Source organism: Etheostoma spectabile, chromosome 14 (assembly GCF_008692095.1).
Source record: "Etheostoma spectabile isolate EspeVRDwgs_2016 chromosome 14, UIUC_Espe_1.0, whole genome shotgun sequence".
In the NCBI taxonomy this organism is placed as follows: domain Eukaryota; kingdom Metazoa; phylum Chordata; class Actinopteri; order Perciformes; family Percidae; genus Etheostoma; species Etheostoma spectabile.
Window position 1 is genome coordinate 694,096 of NC_045746.1, and position 20,419 is coordinate 714,514.

General features: G+C 39.8%; 1 protein-coding gene across 1 annotated transcript in view; it reads left to right on the forward strand.

Annotated features, from left to right (window-relative positions):
* Positions 1-3,258: 3,258 nt before the first annotated feature.
* The window catches only part of LOC116701354 (E3 ubiquitin-protein ligase RNF19A), a 22,406-nt gene continuing 5,245 nt past the window's right edge, over positions 3,259-20,419 (forward strand). The window contains exons 1-7 of the mRNA XM_032535005.1: positions 3,259-3,443; positions 12,333-13,185; positions 17,377-17,585; positions 17,742-17,886; positions 18,264-18,426; positions 18,971-19,085; positions 19,374-19,532. Coding sequence (XP_032390896.1) covers positions 12,584-13,185; positions 17,377-17,585; positions 17,742-17,886; positions 18,264-18,426; positions 18,971-19,085; positions 19,374-19,532 — 1,393 coding nt within the window. The 5' untranslated portion in view covers positions 3,259-3,443; positions 12,333-12,583. The remainder of the gene's footprint in view (positions 3,444-12,332; positions 13,186-17,376; positions 17,586-17,741; positions 17,887-18,263; positions 18,427-18,970; positions 19,086-19,373; positions 19,533-20,419) is intronic.

Sequence of the window (20,419 nt, forward strand, 5' to 3'; positions counted from 1 at the left end):
TGAAAAGTGCTCTACAAATAAAGATTATTATTATAATTATAATTATTTTTGAATCAGTTATGACAGTATTTGTTAGGAATTTCATGTTTGATTTTTTATTAACTTGTCAAATTTTAGACCTAGTTGTTCAGGTTTAGAACTATTTATTATGTATTAATTATTTATTAGAAGTGATAACCAAATCTATCAGGACCGGTATTCAAATTGCTTGTTTTGTCTGACCAACAGTCCAAAACCCATAATGTGCAGTTTAAGATAAATGTGATGCTCATCATCGTACAGCACGATGATGAACACTTCAGTAATCGGATTCATCGTGACCGATTACAGGTCAGCAAAGAGGACAGAGGACAGAGGACAGGTCTGCCTTAAAGTCCCAGCTAATTATTCAACAATCTGTTATCTTTCTTCCATTTACTTCTCTTCTTGTGCCAGGTTAATAATAAACAGAGATGAGAAGATTAAAGATTCAAGACTGTCATTCCACGAAATTAAGTGCAAAGTTCCCAGTTTAAAAGAATGCAGCACAGAAACAATTAAAACACCGTGAAAAAGTCGAGTTATTAGTTATATGAATTAAAATAAATAAACGCTTAAATGCGTATATGGGTGTGCAGAGCATGTAGAGTGAAAAATATAAATATATAACGTCTAAAAAAAACTGAAAAATATAAATATCTAGATACTAGATACATACAGTTGGGGAAAAGTATAAGTATCCGTATTTAAAGTGAAAATACTGCTGTAGAGAATAAGGTGCAGTCAGAACCGATACTAAGGTGCATTTCAAACAGATTATTTTGTACATGAATAGTATTCAGATTAATTGGACTGTTTTAATGTTTCATTGTTCAACAGTGGGGAAGAAGCTGTTTTTGAACCTTGCAGTCCTTGTTTTCAGACTGCGGTACCTCGTGTGGGGGGGGGGGGGGGACAGTCTGTGGCCAGGGTGAGCGGGGTCCTTGATGATGCTCTTTGCATTGGACAGGCATCTTTTTTGGGCCAGCTCCTGAATGGTCGACAGAGTAGTCCCAATAGTCCGCTCAGCCATCCTCACCACTCCGCTCCGTGCCTTTCTCTCGTTCCACTTCCCAAACCAGAGAGACATGTTGCTGGTCAGCCCACTTTCAGTGGTGCCCCTGTAGAAAGTGGTCAGGATGGACGGGCTGAGGTGGGCCCTCTTCAACCGCCACAGGAAGTCCAGACGCTGGTGGGCCCTTTTTGATGAGGGAGGAGGTGTGCCGGTCCCAGGACAGGTTGTCAGCCACGTGAACCCCCAGGAACTTTGTGTGTTTTTACAATCTCCACAGCAATCCCATTGATGTGGATCTGGGCGTGCACGGGCCGATTTCGAACAGAAAAAAGCCTCATATGTCTGCTTGGACATGTTTGAACGTGTCTGCAACACCTGATGTGATGACCCTCCCCTCACACACACACACACACACACACACACACACGCACACACACTCACATACACTTTGTATGGACAGGCATGTTGAAAACCCACCGAAACTAAAGAAACGTGATATGCTAAATTATGCTAAAGTACTAATGCAGGCCACGTAGACGTAAAAATGGCAACTTAAATGTGGCACACAATATAGCCTACATTATGTGAGATATAACAATAGTTGCAGTTATCAATATAGCTTACATAACCGTCGTTTTTGCGATGTTGTCAAACTGTTGGGAACACTGTTTCCTCTAAATGTCAAAGTCTCTGAGGGGGGATTAAGAACGGTCGGCTTTATCCCCAGATAGAGTAGGCCTAGCCTATTCTGTGAGAACTGATTAGGCTACACATGGCTACACAAGATAGAAAAACACGAGATGAACACAATGTTCTCTTTCAAACTAGCCTACTGACGAATATCAAGCCTCGAGGCAATCTGACATGTGTTTAAAAGACACATAAGCATCATAAACTAAAGGAGGAAGTTTTACTTTGTGTCTTTTCTCAAATTATGAAGGAGTCTGCGGGCGAGCAATGTGAGACTGAGAGAGCAGAAAGCACAGACTGTGTTTGTGTTGGGGGTGGGGGGGAATGCGTAATCAAGTTGGGAACACGCCTACGCTCTATTCTCACGATAAAGTGGCTTCTTTAAAAAAAATAAAAATAAAAAAAAATAAAGCCGCTTCCTACCAGTTAGACCATTATATGTTATGGTTAATACTTGCCTAATTGTTAAAGTTATAGTCAGGGGTTAGTTAAAGTTTGGGATAGAAATGCAATGTTTCTAGATGAAGCTGGGATAAATCTCTATAGGGAGTAAATCTCGTATTTGCAATGTTCCTCCTAAGTGACAAAAACAAATAGTGTGAGAACGCATGTCCTAATGTCCCTACGTGATGATAGGAACATGCATGATAGATGATGGGCGTATGACAAAAATACTCTACAATGGCCACCGGATGGCAGTATTTCCACAGCTAGATAAACAACGACTGGTACTGGCAATGTGTCAAGTTAACAGCTGCTATCAGGAAAAGATGTTCCGATTGAAAAATGTGGCCTACAAATAAGAAAAGACAAATCTTGGGGGAAATCGAAAGTTTTAGTTTTTAGACGATGACAGACAGTGGAGTGTCTTATTTCACACATGCCTTTAAGAAGATACACTTTTAATTACACAATTGTTGGCAGTTTGTTGGTATTATTACCTTTCACTTTTATTTAACTACATTTTAAGGAGTTACTTTTTGCAATTTGTTATTAACAAATAGCAGCTGACTTCTTACTCACAGAGCCAGGTTCAATTCCTGTGCAATAATCCAGCAACACTAGCTCTAATGAGCACCTGTTTACTGGTTCCACTTATTATTTATTCATCATTCATCATTCTCATTCTCTATTTTAGTGCTGGTCATACGGTTTATACTGTTTATATTGTAATATAATATTTATATAATAATATATTACTATTTATTCTAGCACCCTTTGCACAATACTCCATAATTAAAATGATAACTATCATAATTATAAATTACTACTCCATACTTTGCACTCAATATTGCACTTTTCTCTCAACCTTTCTATATCGTTACTGTTTATAGTGTGTATATACTGTTTGTTTTGTATGTGTAAGCGCATTGTGAGCAATAATGATCCAAAGCAAAATTCCTGTCCTCATACTTGGCAAATAAAGCTGATTCTGATTCCGAAAACGTAAGTAATGAATTTACGTAAGTAATGAATGTGGTTGTATTTTATTGTGAAAAGCGGACAAATCTGACCGGAAGTAGAACTGTTCTTTGTAGCTGTTTTGTTCACTGACTTGACGGAAAAAGTCTGACTCAGTCGGGGAATGTACCTTGTTGGACGTGCTGCGAACAAGTTTTCTGCAAGAAATATAACGTCAACGTTACCGTTAACTGAGAGATGGAGACAACGGTGTACACTTCTGTTGTGAAATAAAAGGAGACCAGGTGGACATTTAACGGTGAGTGTGTGTAAGAATAGTATTTACAGCCAGACCTAGCTTGAGTTTTAGTTAAGATCACACAGATCACAACTTCCTCCTCGAAGCTATCGAGCAGCTAGCAGTTTTTAGCTTTGTTAGCTTGTGAATTCTCCTTGTTAAACTATACGTGGTGGCGGAAAGCCTCTGCTGGCAGATAAAGTTGTATGAACGTTAAGGTTGCTTACTTCGATCAACCATATGGTCCATTCAACTGTCCAGCGAGTTAGTAAAAAGCACAGCTAGTCAGCAACTTTTTGGGCGATTAAAGTTAGGAACTAGCCATCCTGCTAGCCAAATCTGATTTCGTTAGCTAGTAGGCTACGCTGGATAGCCAGGTGGAAGTGTAAACAGAATTAGGTTCTTCCTGTGACGAGAGTCAGATGACACAAACGGTGCCTTTTTTTAAATTTATTTTTTGTTATTTTAACGTTGCCGCTATTTTATTACCATCATTTGATTAAAACTAACGTTACGTGGGTTGGTGTTTTGCATGACGGTATCTTCAATATCATTTGTTTGCAGAACGCACTCACTATAAGTCACTGGAGCAGGTCCAGGCAACTCCATTAATGTTGACTCTACATTCATGTTCCAGTCATAACTTATTCGAATTCTGTACTAAGGACAATGTTAGAGCAGAACAGCAGATGCTTGCTTATTGTAGCTAAATTAAAGGCATGCTTCACAATGTTAGAATTAAGATTTATTTTAAAGGTAATGTAATATGCACTTATAAGCGACCCAATACCAGCGCATAATCTTTGGTGCCCTTTTCTGGGCAGTTAATTACTTTTGGTTCACATAGTAGAAATAGTAGTAAAAAGTTATGTTTATGTAAGTGTAATTTGCAATGAATAGGCATCATGACAAATGTACAAAACACAACCATAAGTTTATAAAAACTATATTTTCTATGATCTCTTACTTGCACTGAGAGAGTTCAGTCGAAAAATGATTAAAACTTCAAAACAAAAGGTAATGTTAACTTCTAGATAAAAAGTGCCCAATGGAATAAAAGAATTTGCAATATGATAAAATCAATAAATCTGTTGTTTTATATTGTTTTTGTCTTGTTAATGGTAAATATTTCCTTCAGAGGTTTTCTCTTGTCACTTTTATAGCATAGTCAACAACGTTGTACTGACTAGATAACATGTCAATTACCAGGCACAGTCCTTGTCTATTTAATGTGGGACTTTTATAGCATGTCTGCTGAATTAATCCGAGCCATCCTTACTGGAAGCTTTCCTTCAGTGAGTAATAAAGTGCTTTGCATTCTCCTAATGGTCTGTTACTGTTTAACTTAAATTTTAGTTACAGATTTGCTTAATGTATACTGAATTAAACTGTTAATACTCCTAAGTTTGGTTACACTGGGACCCATGTGTTTTTTTTTTTTTTTAAATTACATTACCTTAACCTCATGTAATGCCATGATTCAGCTACGGTCTTGGCATTTCATACCACAAATATATTTGACATGTTTTGAATTTAAATGGCAGAAATAGAGTTTCAAAGATCAATAAAATGATTAGTTGGCAATTATTAAATTAATTGTCAACTATTTTGATAATCAGTTAAAATTCTTTTTAACTGATTATACCGATGACAGTAAACGGAACCTCTTTGAGTTGTGGAAAACAACAAGACATTTGAAGACGTCATGTTGGGCCTTTGTAAACACTGATCCAAAATGTTCACTATTTCCTGACATTTTGTAGATCAAACAACGAATTGATTAATTGAGAAAATAATCAACAATGAAAATAATCAGTAATAAAAAAAATAATAGAATCATTAGTTGCAGCCCTAGACAGACGGTACATTTTCAAATATGTATTGTTCCTAGTTTTACACACATATATACAGTGTATTAACATGAAAGGTTATTTTTAAAGTTGTAGTCCATAAGGTTTAAGTTAGGTTGTTTCTATCTGCAGCTTTGGCGGTAATATGTATTTGCAGGCAAGCCTCAGGGACCTCATCTCCCAGAGTCCGTTTCGAAAACGAACGGTCTTGACTGTATGACGTTGGTAGATTGCAGCTCTCACCTCTCCAGTCCACGCTGATAGCAGTTTGGTCTAAGATTAGCTAAGAGCTAATACATTCACAAAGATAAGAGCTGTTTAGGGACACTCGCAGTCGTGGACATGATAGAGCCGGGGAGGCAGTAGCTCCACCCGGGAAAACAGGGAGCTCAACCCATGCTGCCTGATTTAAAAAAAACATCACTAACTGTGTGCTGCATTTGAATTTAGGGCAGGAAAGCTGCCCCCAACGCTCAGATTGTATTACTCGGCAGAGCAGCCAAAACAAGCGCTTTCATCAGTGGGTCATATGCTGAATCACTATTGTTTTAACTCTAACTTTGATAGATAGGGACTTAACACATAAATAACTAAATAATGAAGCTACTCATTTTTTCTTGTCACTTGTTGACACAAGGGCTTTCAGCATCACCCCCACTACTAATTGGTAAGATAAATAATAATCTAGGATAACAATTCTCCAGTCTGAACTAATGTCAGGTTTACTGACCTAAATTTACAGGGGGGAAATACCTGCATATACCAGTAGAAATGCTGTTTGGTATTCATTTTTAAGTTTTCTGTATTTAGCCAATCAAAACAATTTATTTCTTGGACGTATTTGTATAATCCAGTGATCCTCACCGTTCAGTCCTCGCTGTGAGTGGGACACTTACAGACAGCAGCCTACGACAGAGGGACACACAAGACCCATGGGCAGTGAATCAAAAAACATTTGCCTTTTTTGCAATAATGTTTCCTATCTACAAACATGGACACATATCTTGATTTTTCTTTTAGCCAACAAACACTTGTGCACTGACAAGTATAAAAAGACTATTTGAAAGTAATTTTTGAAATTGAAATTACCAAGTCTTACCAAGATTTTACACACTAATTCATGTAATTACTGCTTGCTAATGTGGTCCTGGAAGAAAGACGTGTAAACAGAAGTGCAGGAAATCAAGCCATCGTTGAATGGGCAGCAAACTTAAGACTTCTAAAATTCATTCATGCTCTTCTCCTTTATTTTCCATGTCGGAACCCCACTGGGCGGAATAGATGTCCCTGAATGCAGTAGGCAAATGGTATCTCTCCTTAAGTATCCGGGGCAAACACAAGCCATCTTTTTTTGTTGTTTCCATGGTGCTGAATGGAGAAATGGAAAAATAATACGTAGTGTTTAAATTGCTTTTTGAAATGATAAACTTTTTTTTTTGCGATGTTCACCACCCAATCACCGCATCTCCAGCTGTATTTTTAGTTTTACTGCCTCATTAGAATGTACCAGTCACAATGGAACAGTACTTTTGCCTGTTCTGTAAATCAGATTGTTTACTAAATAGTGCTGGAAGCAGCCTCAGGGGCATTTGCTCCAGTTTCTCCTGTACTCTGTTGAACGTCAGGCATTATTATTATACTTTGGCTGGCAGATAATAGGCTAAATAGAGATTCATTAAGCTGCAGGGTTGTGTCCAGCTGACAGAAAGTTGGCCTACACCTGATGAATGCTGGGCAGTCGATCAATACAGTTTTTTAATTTGCTTCAGAGGGATGTCTTGTTCTGTTGACAGCAGTTCCAAAAAAGCTGAAATAATTTCTATCAATTTATAGTCATGTAAAAAGAAAAAGTAGCTTTTCTATAGAATTTGCCATCCAGTCTCTGGGCTGTTCCTCTGTCTCAAGCCGTAATAACTGAATGCATTGTTATGATCAGGAAGTCTTTGCTCCGGCTGGAATGCCACCGGAAATTAGCGTACGTGATGATCACTTTGCAGAAGAACGCTTTAAGCCTCTCGTTGCCAGTGTTGGAAGCCGATCATTGTATGTGGGATTTGTTTGAAGATAGACATAGGCAGCCAAACTCACAAAATTCCCGAAAGCTTACATCATTTATCCCTAAATTTGGTCTTGGACATTGAGGAACACAGCAGGGATTCCTACTTAATACACTCCCGATGACCTAAAACCAAGCTCATTTACACGCCATTTTAATGTCAACCAAGAATTCAAATCGAGAATACAGTTTGGATGGTATGTCAGATAATGTGCTGCTCCAGTATTTGGGGTTTCATCAGGAATGCCATAAACTGGTGGTAGTTCAACTACAGCTTTGTCAAGAGTTTGTGAAGTGGATTAGAAAAGACCCAAAGTCCAATTCAGTGCACAGGAAATGCCAGAGCGGGTGACGGTTGTGTCTGTTTAAACCACAGGACTGGGCTGATGGTTTTCTGGTTTCCACAGGCATGGAACACATTAGTTGTGATATAGGTTAATTATGAAGGGAGTGACAGCTGTTATAAGATAAGAATTTAATGCAGCACAAAAATAATGTCAAATAAAATGTGCATGTTATAGGTTTATGAAAAATGCTTCACATTGGCTGATACATTGTTAGCAGGTTTTAGTAACTCTATATTGATGTTAGCCTAAATAATCAATTTTTACACTATTTAAACTATATCATCCTGACAATGTATCTGGGTCTGTAAAACCCTTACCCCTTTAATTAGACTCTGGGAGACGCATCTCACTGGTATGTACTGATATTTTTGTTATTTAATTGTTCCAGAAAAATTAATTGCATCTGCAGTGGGGACATGCTGACTGTTGCCTTGTTTTATTTGCGCGATTGCTCTTCTGTTTACTTTGGAAATAGAAGAAGAGCTGTGCAAAATTGTGAATATTCAGGGAAGTATATTTCTTTGGGAGAGAATAATCTGATGTTTATAGCTTATTAATTGTGTAGACAAAAATACAAAACGTATTAAACCGTGATGAAACTGTGTTCAACGTGTGCAGTCACAGACCTCTAACATAACATGTTCCATTGCAATTTGGTTATGCATCCAATTGTCTCTTTGCAAAATTATGGGCAATAGAAACCTGGATTTATTTTGTTTATTGAAATGCAAGAGCAAACATGTTGTTGCCTTGTGGTCTGGAGGTCTATACTTGTTAAAACCTTTACCACTGCAGCCCCAAGTGACTCATTTTGTTACTGTTTTTTCCCAGTCCAGCGCGACACGTAAATTACAGCGCGACTCCCAAAAAATTTAGGGACCTTGTATTGACTTGTCTCTTCAGTAGAGAACCACAGATTTAAAATCATACTACGATGGCAATCATGGTGTAACATCAGCTGATTCACACTCAGGGACTTCTTTTGAGAGTTGACAGAGGGTTGAAACCTTTTATTCTTCCGCAGTAGGCTTCCTGCCCTGGGGTTGTCTCAGGAACTGGGACACCATCCCGGTGTGTGTGAGCCGCGGTTGCATGTGATTGCCTTTGAGCCACAGTACTTGAATACATGCATTTGCATGCACAAACACAAACGCACACACTGACCGCAGTCGTAAAATCCCACTCACTGTCCGTACGGTGCCGATGCAGGCTTTTTCCATTTAATTACGCCTTGGGAGTGTAATTTCACATGGACATGCGGGTTGCTTGAAATTGCCCCTTTGTCTTGTTAAAATTTCCACTTGCTCACATGACTTGGCTAGTTGACCCAATCTATTATCAAGCTTTAGGATGTGGTATAATCGTGTTATGACATCACTTTAGCCATGACCAGACAGGCCTCACAGAGGAAGTTATTAAGTTGAGCTATACGGTCAGAAAAGCATTTTGTTGGTCCCTGACAATTTGATGCTAGGATACTCAAGGATGACTCTGGAAATTTCCTGCTTAAATGCTTTCAGTAGTTGCTATTAAAAGATAATTCTACAAAGCGCCTGTTCTACAGGCTGCAGCATAGTGCTATGTCTCCAAATGTCAGCACAGTCTGTCTTTGAGTGGCATCATTGTGTCTTTATTTTGAGAGGATACCCACATAGAGCCTCAAGGAAGAAGCACCAACAAACTGCCTGATGTTTCGTCTCACGTCACCTCACATCATCTAATGGCGCTTTACCCACTGGTCTTTTTGTTGCTTCAATTTTAGATGCCATTTGCAGGCTTTGGGTTTTAAATGTCACTCTTAAACTTTCAGAAGGAGCAATTAAAACACATTATTCTTTACAACTTGGCTGCAGTGCTAATGGCTTAATGACATGCAATTATGGTTTATACTTAACGGTCCTATGGCATGAACATTTCACTTCATGATGTTTTTTAACATTAATATGAGTTCCCCCAGCCTAAAAATGGGGATAGGTGTAAACCGAGCCCTGGGTATCCTTCTCTGCCTTTGAGAAAATGAAAGCTCAGATGGGCCGATCTGGAATCTTGGTTACCTCCCCTTTCTCTGCTTCGCCCTCCCAGAGAATTTGGCCTCCCATGAGCGAGCAAGACATTATGGCTTTCAAACGAGCAAAGTGGCAGTTGGTCAAGGCAACACCCCCAGCTTGCTCCCCCTCTCTCCTCAAAAGCTACAGACACAGAAATGGCATGTCCTAAGGAAAGCTCATTGTGGGACTGGCTCTAGTGGCTGTAATTCTGCACCAAGGCTGAGTTTTGGGAAAATACAGTATTAGGGGACCACTAAGGCCTATAGAAAAGCATCCAAAAAGCACCATGTCATGGGACCTTTTAAAAAAATCTTATTTATCTTTAGTTCACAGTTAAACATGTAGGCAACTTTGCATTACATTTATTTATATTTTGTAGTCAGTTTAGGTTTTTTTACTGCCCGTATGGCACTGCCTTTTAGATAATTGATATAGTACCTCAGCAATACTTGGTATACTTTTAAGAAGTAATACAATAACTTTCTAAGAAAAGGAGCCAAGATGCTATTTCACACAACAAAGACCTAATTAATTAATGAGGATATTGTTTAAACTGTTATTTAGTGACCAAATTGAAAGCTGAGATACCATTAGGATCTGTGAGACTCTGCAGATAACAATTATTCTTGAGACTTTCTGGACAATCATTCTAGCCTAAATCATTCTATGTCGTCCTGGGAGCTTGTCCCACCTGTCATTCACAACTGCAGGTGTGTTTTTCTTGTGTCATGAGTCAAGAGCAACTCTACTACCTAAAGGTAAATTGTTTTATTCCAAATCATAACAGTCCTATTAAGGTATACCCTTGATTCACAGCAATCACCGTGTTGGTACTCTGAATGTTACCTCAAACCAGGTAACATGATTAGATGTTTTCACTGCCCTTACTTCACAGCGTGTAGACTAAATGTAAACACTTAGAAAGAATTTGGTGGTTCATACTGGGTTGATTGCCTTAGGCAATTGTCAGTTTAGAAAATTTGGATTTTAATATGAATTTTCAAAGTAAGAAGAGACATCAAACTGGTTCATAACGGCCAAAATTTTGTGCCCAAATTTCAGGTACAATGGTTGAAAGATCAGAGAAAGAATTTCGTATTTCAAGGGAACAGTCGTTGAATGACACAAAAAAACAAACACCATTGTTAAAGAAGCCAAAACCCTCCAGTGTCCTCTGTATGTCTTTACAGTACACAGTTACTGTTAGTAGGCCATTGAGTAATGGTTAATTGGTTGACCTGTGTCAGTGACCTGAGTCAATGTACCTGTACCCTGCTGATTTCTTTTCCAAATCAGCTTTCTATTTGGGTTTTTGTTGCATATATGTATTTTTTTTTGAAGGTTTGGGTCTTTCCATAGAGTTCATCTTTAGGCTTGAGGGGCTGATAGTTCTCTGGCAACTAGTTCCTTTGACCAGTGTGCATAGTTGTGAGAAAACTGCTGCTTTACGTTTGAAATGTAGCTGAAAACATTAAGGGCCCTCTTTATTTAGGCTTTTAATGACAGGACAACTGAAGAAGTGAAAGGGGTGAGAGAGAGGGCACGACACGCAGCAAAGGGCCGCAGGTTGAAATCGATCGGCAATTGAGATGAATTCCCGTTTTGTCGCGATATCAGAGCGCCTCTCTAATAAACAGCAAGTGACTACTTCTGCTTCTGATTCTGCTTTCCACTTCACATTTTTCTGTGGGAAACTGACTGCTGCTAAACAGAAAACCTATTCAGTTGAAAAAGTGGGCCGAAGTAGCAATTTGGTACCTCAGCTTTAAAAACCTCTGAGTTGTTTGACATATAATAATCTACTAATGAGCCTTAAGTTTAATTTACATTTACACTACACAGGACAGGTTGGGCACACATCCCAGACCACCTTCCAAATGTGGCCTGAGTCAGTGTGTTTTTTGGGTGCACTGCATTCACACTTATTTTTAGAGGTGTTGACGTGCAAGATGCATTTCAGTGCTAGTTGTTAATGCAGAATTATTTCATTAGCTGGGTCTGTGGACTCCATGGGAGCCTGCATAGCACCACCACACCCACAAATGGCATTGGTTTATTTCAGCATGAGCTTTGCTTCTCATTATTTGAAAGTCACTACTATTTTAACTACTTTTACTTACTTGGTTCTATGTAGCACCACTTTCAAGCAGCTAACCACATCCACTACAAGTGCACTTGAGCACTGCTTTCAAATTTGATGAGTTATGTTTTGTTGTTCATATTGTGTAAAAAAAGAGCATGTAAAATACTTGAAGCAAGGTGTGGCCACTGCTCTAGAGGCACACTAATGCAGCTGTGGCCACAACTGAGTTCTGTGACAAATAAAAAACAGGATTTTGCTTGTTTTGCCTAAACATGACTAATACGCACCCTCCAGGGAAAGCCTGCAGACAATTTACGATAAGAGTCTCACATGCACAAACAGAGATGCGCTTGAAAAAAAGGCTTAAAGCCTGCCAGAAAACTCTTAATTATCTAAGGGATTGTCATTGAGGTCAGTGATGGCTGTGTTGTCTTAGATTTATCCAGTTGATTGGTTGTTATGCATCCTGAATCATCGAAATGTTTTGACTCTGTACCTGATTTTGTTTTTTTCTTCTGTCTGTCAGGTTGGTGTCCTACATCTGAACATCTACATCTCATCACTGTGATTTAAATCATTGACAGACCACACTACAGACTTCCAGACCTCCTATACCAGCCACTATGACTTAGCTAACAGTGGCCCAGGCCCCTCCCCTGACCATCCTTTCCTCTAAACCCCACTCTGTCTCTCCATCTCACCCTCACCCAGTTCTTCATTTCCTCTCCTGATGTGGTGATTTTTGGTTGCACCACCAGCAGCGCCTCTACTAGCGCAATGAGCAGCCTGCACCAGCAGCATCATGGCAGCACAGGCTCAGAACGAGACCTTCACTCTGCTTCCTCTTCTGTTAGCCTCCCTTCAGTTAGAAAGACCCCCAAAAAACGCCGTCTGTCCCTCCACTCATTCTTCAGTCGGCGACGCCGGCCTGACCGTGACCCCAAGCGCAAGTCCAGGCCTCTGCAGGCTGGAGTGGAAGGCATTGTCAGCACAGAAAGCGTCCAGTCAGAGCCTGTCCATGATAAAACTTCTGCCCACACTGCACTGACTGCAGCATCGACCTCATCAGTGTCAGATTCTTCATCAGAGCTGCTGGAGTGCCCACTTTGCCTACTGCGCCATGCACGCGAACGCTTCCCAGACATCATGACCTGTCCCCACCGGTCCTGTGCAGATTGCCTGCGACAGTACCTGCGCATTGAGATCTCAGAGTCTCGTGTCAATATCTGCTGCCCCGAGTGCTCAGAGCGCTTCAATCCCCACGACATCCAGATGATCCTGGGGAACCGAGCCCTCATGGAGAAGTACGAGGAGTTCATGCTGAGGAGATGGCTAGTGGCCGAACCTGACTGCCGCTGGTGCCCGGCTCCCGACTGTGGGTAAGAATAAGAGTTGAGGGGTAATATAGTCTACTCAAATATTACCATATTGGGACAACCTGCACTTTACATAAAATATGACTCACCATCTGAATGGAGGTGAGACCCTTTTTGATTTGTTTTGAAGTATTTAAGTTAGAGAGGGTGACATGACAATTTTAAAATCGGTTTTACTCTCAGACAAATTACAAAGATTTTTCAGACAGGTGTAACTTAGTCTTGCTTTGCCAGACCTTGCTCCACATTGCTGTGGAGAAGGGTCTGGCTTGTCCACACAGCATTCCAGGATGGGAGAAAAACATGCACTGGTTTATTGGCATTTCTTTAAATCAATCAGAATCATCATGGGCGGCGCTAAGCACCGGGCAGAGCCATGGTGCCCCTGCAAAATGGCCTCGGGAAGGAACTTGCTTTGGTGGAACAGATTGGCCAGATAGTCTAGCTAGCTGTCTGGATTTACCCTGCAGAGATCTGAGGAGCAGTTACCATAGTCATACATCAACCGGAATTTAATAATAATAATAATAATAATAATGTATACTTTATTAATCCCTTGTGGGATTAATAAAGTGTTGTCCACCTAACATTTATGGCAACACGGCATGATAGAAAAACACATTTAGATCCACTTACTAAATAGCTCCCGTTAGGACCTCGAAACGTCACTACTTAAGGCATTAACATCCTTCTAACACAAGCTATTGTGGTGTGATGTGTTGATCTATTTGTGTTTTTCCACTTTGATCCAGCACCTATCCCAGTGGGCACTAGGGATGTGCGTGTCTTCTTTATTGTTTCTTAACAAAGCCATTTAACCATAAAAATATCAAATATGTGAGAGTTTTTCCATCTCAGGCTACAACTTTTCTTAAATAGTTTAAAATCTTGTTTGGTTAACTGCGTTGTGCTTGATGTTTCGTACTTCTGAAAAAATGATATGAGTCCCAAAATAACATATTAAGCAGCTACATTAAGGAAACGTCAAGGCTTTAATCTGGCCTTTTGAAGTTAACACATTGATGTCTGAGTTATAAATAACTCATAGCAGTAATAGACCTGTTTGTTCTGTCAGCCTCATGAGTCAGCCAAAAAAGATGGGGGCAGCAAGTGATGAGGATACTGTTATTAGACCGCACCTAACGTTTTTCTAACCACATAGTGAATGAGGCTGGAACTCATTGCTTGTTGTTAATAATAATAATCATTGTCATCATACCTTCATGTTTTATTTACTGTAAAGCACTTTCTAAACAATGTTACCAAGAGTAGTAAGTAAGAGCTTTAAAGTAGCACAAAATAAAACAATGAAGAACGTAAAGTAAAAAATAAAACGGGTAAAAAAAACAGTTTAAATGACCAAAATATATTTTATAAAATAAACTTGCAGGTATTGAATTTGAGTATTTAGTAATGTAAATAATTCACTTGATATCAAATGGAATTTGGCAAACCTCAATCCACTCCATCAGCCACAAAAAGATGTTCTTGTAAGTGAGGCATACATTGTCGTTCTGGTTTCCTCTTTGACAAGGAGGTGACGGTGTAGGTGAGGGTCGGGTCGGGGTATGTTTGGAGCTGTTAGGTATTCAACAGTTTGCTCACAGGGGCCTGAACTGAAGCTGACATTATGCTCTGTGGCTCACTGGGTCATCCTGCTTTACCTGTTGTGTAATGCAGCTGTAGACCACAACAACCACCATGCACACAACATAAGCATCATTGTAACTGCTCATCTGCATTTGTGTCAGTCTTTTTTTATTGTGCCAATGTTGGCACTACGGATTTTAAAACTATTACTATATAGTGCGTCATAGAGTTTTGGAGCAGTTACTAACCCACTTTATTTTGAGTGATTGCCGAAATCATTAAAGACTTTACCTCTCTCTCTCTCTCTCTCTCTCTCTCTCTCTGCTTTGTTGCATCAACACTGCTGACCCTGTCTGTTAGAATAATGGCTCTTTCATGAGCTTGTTTCAGCTCTTCTTGCTCGCGTCATCTAATCAGTTTAACTCTGGCTCACTGTCACACTTTCCACCGGTTAATGCTGCGCTCTTAATTGTTGTATTGTTGCTCTCACAAGTTATTGGGCTGCGTTTGTCAGCTCAGCAGTTTACAAATGTAAGAATCCTGTCTGTGCAAACATTCTATTTACAGAGATAAATCATTTATCTTTTTGCAGACTTTGGCAGAGTCTTGACTTTACAGTGGTGTCATAGATAGTTCAGTGCACATGCAAAGGTCTTTTTTGGAAATTCTCCCATCCCGTTTACGACTTATATACCATTTGCCATCAGTTTGCCTCACTGAGGTGTTATTGGAGACTGTTTGAAAACTGTCTAGACTGAATGCTCTGTAGGTATACGGTGCCCTCACACATTATCCCACATTGTGTCAGTTTGTAGGAAAAATTTGAAAAATACATTGTAAAATAATGCTGTGATGTTAGTTATCTGTTTCCGTTTTTTCTGTTTTGTTACCTTCATCCGACACCATAGCACTGAAAACCACTACAAAATATTTAGAATATTAAGGAAATTCTGCAGTCTGTGACTCATTTTTAACTTTGTAAGTTTGTAATTATTCAAATCACCCTACTCTAATTCAAGCTAGATTGACTAAAGTTTATTTTTTTTCTGTCCATTTCATCACTTTTTTTCCATTTTCCAGACAACCTCAAGGTTCCTGGATCTCAGTGCATGATAAACAGATTGAGCACTTCTTGTTTGTAATGTTTGCTCAAGTAGGGTTGCAATGGGTTTTAATTATTCTCCCAATTCTTTTCTTGAGGAATCATTTGGTGTATAAAACATTAAAATACTAACTGAAAAAATGGCCATCATAAATGTCGGTGCCCAAGATGACCTGTTTTGTAACACAGGCTAAAGCCCAAATGTATTCAGTTTACTATAATTCAGGAAATGCAGCACATTTCTAACATTTGAGAACCACCATCAAATGTTTGGCTTCATTTTTTGAAAAAAGATTTAAACAATGAGCGGATTATTTTAATGGGTGGAGGAAAAAGACTACAGGTTTCTTGCAAGCTGCAGACTTTTTTTCTAATTATTTACACTGGACCTTCATGCTTTTGCACACAGTGATATCCAGTATAGTCCAGTTTAATAAGTTAACCAGAGTGTTTGTTTTTCTTTATACCATGTTACTAATGTTCCCATGATAACCCTGCTGTGGGATGCTGAAAAGCTGCACCAATCTCAGGGTTTAACTGAGGGTGTCATGCACACATACCAAATATACTTACTTTATTAATAGGGCAGGTGCTCTGTGCTCCTGTTTACAGTATCTGAGGTGTTTCCTTTCAACAAAATCATTATTAATGTCTTATCATATCCATACCAGAGGGACACAATGAGTTTGTCAGTCAGCAAACAAGGAAACGGTTGCTACCTTTCATTTTATTATTTTCACGAATAATAAAACCATTTAATTGAGGCAGTAATAGTGTTGGGTTATAAATGACTGCTGCAAGATTTTTTTTTAATAGTGCTAGTTTTTTAAGTTGACTTACATTTCTATGTCTATAACAAAACAGTTGTGGGACTTTGCCCCGGTCATGTTGTGTACCTTTGAATAATAGCTCATAAATAGAGCACTGTTATGATTGATGAGGGATACTATGGTGACATGCAATCATGCAGAACTGATTATGCAAGCACGTATTTATTGTAACAGAGCTCATTGGTAAATTCATCATGGAAAAATTCAGCTAATTTTATACGTCCCAAGGTGTTGGATTCCCTAAGATGGTATAGCAGTGGCCGGGTTGGCTCAGTTGGTAGAGCAGGCGCACATATACTTATAGGTTTATGCCTCGACGCAGAGGTCCAGGGTTCGACTCTGACCTGTGACGATTTCCTGCATGTCTTTCCCCTCTCTCTCCCCTTTCTCACCTAGCTGTCCTGTCCATTAAAGGTGGAAATGCCACAAAAATGATCTTATGAAAATAAAAAAAGATGTAAATAGCAGAAGTGTAGCATATACTGCAAAGGTTTATTGGATTTTTATATTTAAACTCACGGAAAAAGGACTCCCTGGCTTAACCCACTCTAGTTTATTCCCCTACACTGATCATTTTAGCCCTGCTGACCCCTAGTGTTGTGCTAAACTACTACATTGCTCTCCTGCCACCAAATATTAACCACCATGTTGGCTAAATTTGTTTTCTCTCAGTTACGCAGTCATTGCGTTTGGCTGTGCCAGTTGCCCGAAGATCACCTGTGGGCGTGAGGGCTGTGGGACAGAGTTCTGCTATCACTGCAAACAGCTGTGGCATCCCAACCAGACATGTGACTCTGCACGGCAACAAAGGGCCCAAACCCTCCGGTTGAGAAGCTTCAGGTCCTCCTCACTCAGCTACAGCCAAGAGAGTGGAGCTGCAGGTAATATACAAATGAACACCCGCACTGGAATTCTCAAGCACATCTGTGCCTTCAGCACACCCATCATCTTTTGAAGCCACAGTATACAATGTATACTAAAAAAACTGTGTCAAAATTTCTGCCCACACTTGCTTCCCCTTAATCAACCCCCACCAGGTGATGACATCAAGCCCTGCCCTCGTTGTGCTGCCTACATCATCAAGATGAATGATGGGAGCTGTAATCACATGACCTGTGCTGTCTGCGGCTGCGAGTTTTGCTGGCTGTGCATGAAGGAGATCTCTGACCTGCACTATTTAAGGTGAACCAAATATACAGTAGAAAAGAACTGCTCATCTGCACGCAGTAGTTACTACAGTTGTTTCCTTTCAGTATTGGCAGTATTTTTTATTTTTTTAGGCATTTTTCCTTCATTTTACAACCAACAGTGTAGCATCAAATTTCAGATTAGTTTGAGTGTAAAAGTTCATTCTTGACCTTGAAAGTAGTAGTTTGACAAAATAATCTTAACTCATGGTCCAATAACGAACCGTTTCCAGAGTTTAAGTTGTTTAGTTGTTTTAATTTTTTCAGACCTAGTCTTAGTAGTTATGGTAAACATGATTCTCTTTCTCTCTCTCTCGCTCTCTCTCTGTTTGCCCTGCCAACGCATTCCCTCGCTTCTTCAAATCCTCTCAGTCCATCAGGCTGCACCTTCTGGGGGAAGAAGCCCTGGAGCAGAAAGAAGAAGATCCTGTGGCAGCTTGGCACGTTGGTGGGCGCCCCCGTGGGCATCGCCCTCATAGCCGGGATTGCCATCCCTGCAATGATCATTGGCATCCCAGTTTATGTGGGCAGGAAGGTGAGAGCTAACACCAGACAGCTGAGGAATGGTATTCAACAATAGTGGTTAAAACCAACAGTTTATTCACATAAATGGAAAGCATAGAACTACAATGTGACATGTAATACACATGTCATCTAAATACAGTACACGGTTTGTATCTTTTAAGCATGCGTGAGAAAATCTAGTTATTTGGACATGTCAGTTTTAAGCATTTTCCATGGTAAGCAATCTTGCTTCATCCTGCACAGCCCCTCATTCATTGTTTAAGAATCTCTCCAGTTAATTTTGCTTAAATGTTTGCAGCCTTGTATGATTTCCAAGTCACAGTTGTCGGTAATGTGAATTAATTCAGAGTTAATTAACAATGAGTGTGGGTGCCCGGATAGCTCAGTTAATAAAGCAGGCGAACATATATAGAGGTTTACTCCTTGACGCAGCAGGCCCGGGTTCGACTCCAACCTGCGGCCCTTTGCTGCACGTTATTTCCCCTCTCTCTCCCTTTTCATGTTTTCAGCTGTCCTGTCAAATAAAGGCCGTGAACAATAACTTTCCTCCTCAGATTCATAATCGCTATGAGGGCAAGGACATCTCTAAACACAAGAGGAACTTGGTAATAGCTGGTGGTGTGACTCTGTCTGTGATCGTGTCCCCTGTAGTCGCAGCAGTCACTGTTGGTAAGAAAGAAGGGCTTCTCTCTCTTTTACATTTTGAATTTCTCTTCGTCACTATCTTTTTCATGACAACATTTGAATTGTTTAAAAGTTGTTGGGGCACTAGTATAAATCTGGTTAAAAGCATCAGTTAATTTGGAAAGTAGCCTAAAATGTGTCCTTTGAACTGTCTGAAAAGGTGGATATACTGGAATTTATTTAACAGTGTTTGGAAAGTATTATGATGCACTTCATCTACAGTTTACCATTTCACCCAAATAAAACTTTCACTGTTTACAATGTGCTGTTTAGGCATTGGCGTCCCCATCATGCTGGCATACGTCTACGGAGTTGTCCCAATCTCACTGTGCCGGAGTGGCGGCTGTGGAGTATCTACTGGCAATGGCAAAGGGGTGCGAATCGAGTTTGACGACGAAAATGACAACATAGGTAGCGGGGCAGCAGCCACAGGTCAGCATCTCTAACAAAACAAATACGTCTAACCCTTCCTAAATGTTCCCAGGAAAATGCAGAATATAAAAGAGGCTGAAGTACAATCTAAAATTTATCTTCAACTTAACTTTATTGTCCCCAAATGGAAACTTTATTTTTTTTGTCTGGTGAAAAACAGACTTAAAAATAAAATACATAAATCATACATTACAAGTATGTAAAAGGGTGACAGCAAAACATAAAACCCAGAGTACATCAAGCCATCTACTAAAGAAGTTCAACAAACCATGGATCATAGATTCTCAGATTAAAAGCCTGCAAACACATTTCATCAATCAATATCAATAAACCTGTTGCATTTCTGTCTGTTAAACTACACAAGGAGCTGTGGTAGTTGTGTGCTTGCGCATTTCTGTTCATGCCACTCTGTTTAGCTTGCAGAAGTACACATAGATCTGTTAGCGCCTTTGTGTGGATTTATGGATTATTCATAGCCCATGAAGTGCCAAAACAGTCAGGTGTGCAATGGTGTGAAATGACTGGCGCAGTGTCAGTGTTTTTTCCTGTCATCGTGTGTTTGTCACTGTCAAACTAACAGCTGTGTGAGATTGAGTTTTCCCAGGAAGTGTTTTCAGAGACTGTTTGTATTTCTCTCACAGCTTCAGTCAACACTGGAAATGATTATAAATCCAAATGACATCAAGGACTTTGACCTTGCCAGGTGTGAGACATGATGACACTTCATCACACCTAGCTCCAAATTTCCACTGGGCGCATACAGTGGAGAGCATTTGAGACACTGCTGATTTAGCAAGTTTTCCTACTTACAAAGCATGTAGAGGTCTGTAATTTTTATCATGGGTACACTTCAACTGTGAGAGATGGAATCTAAAACAACCCCCCCC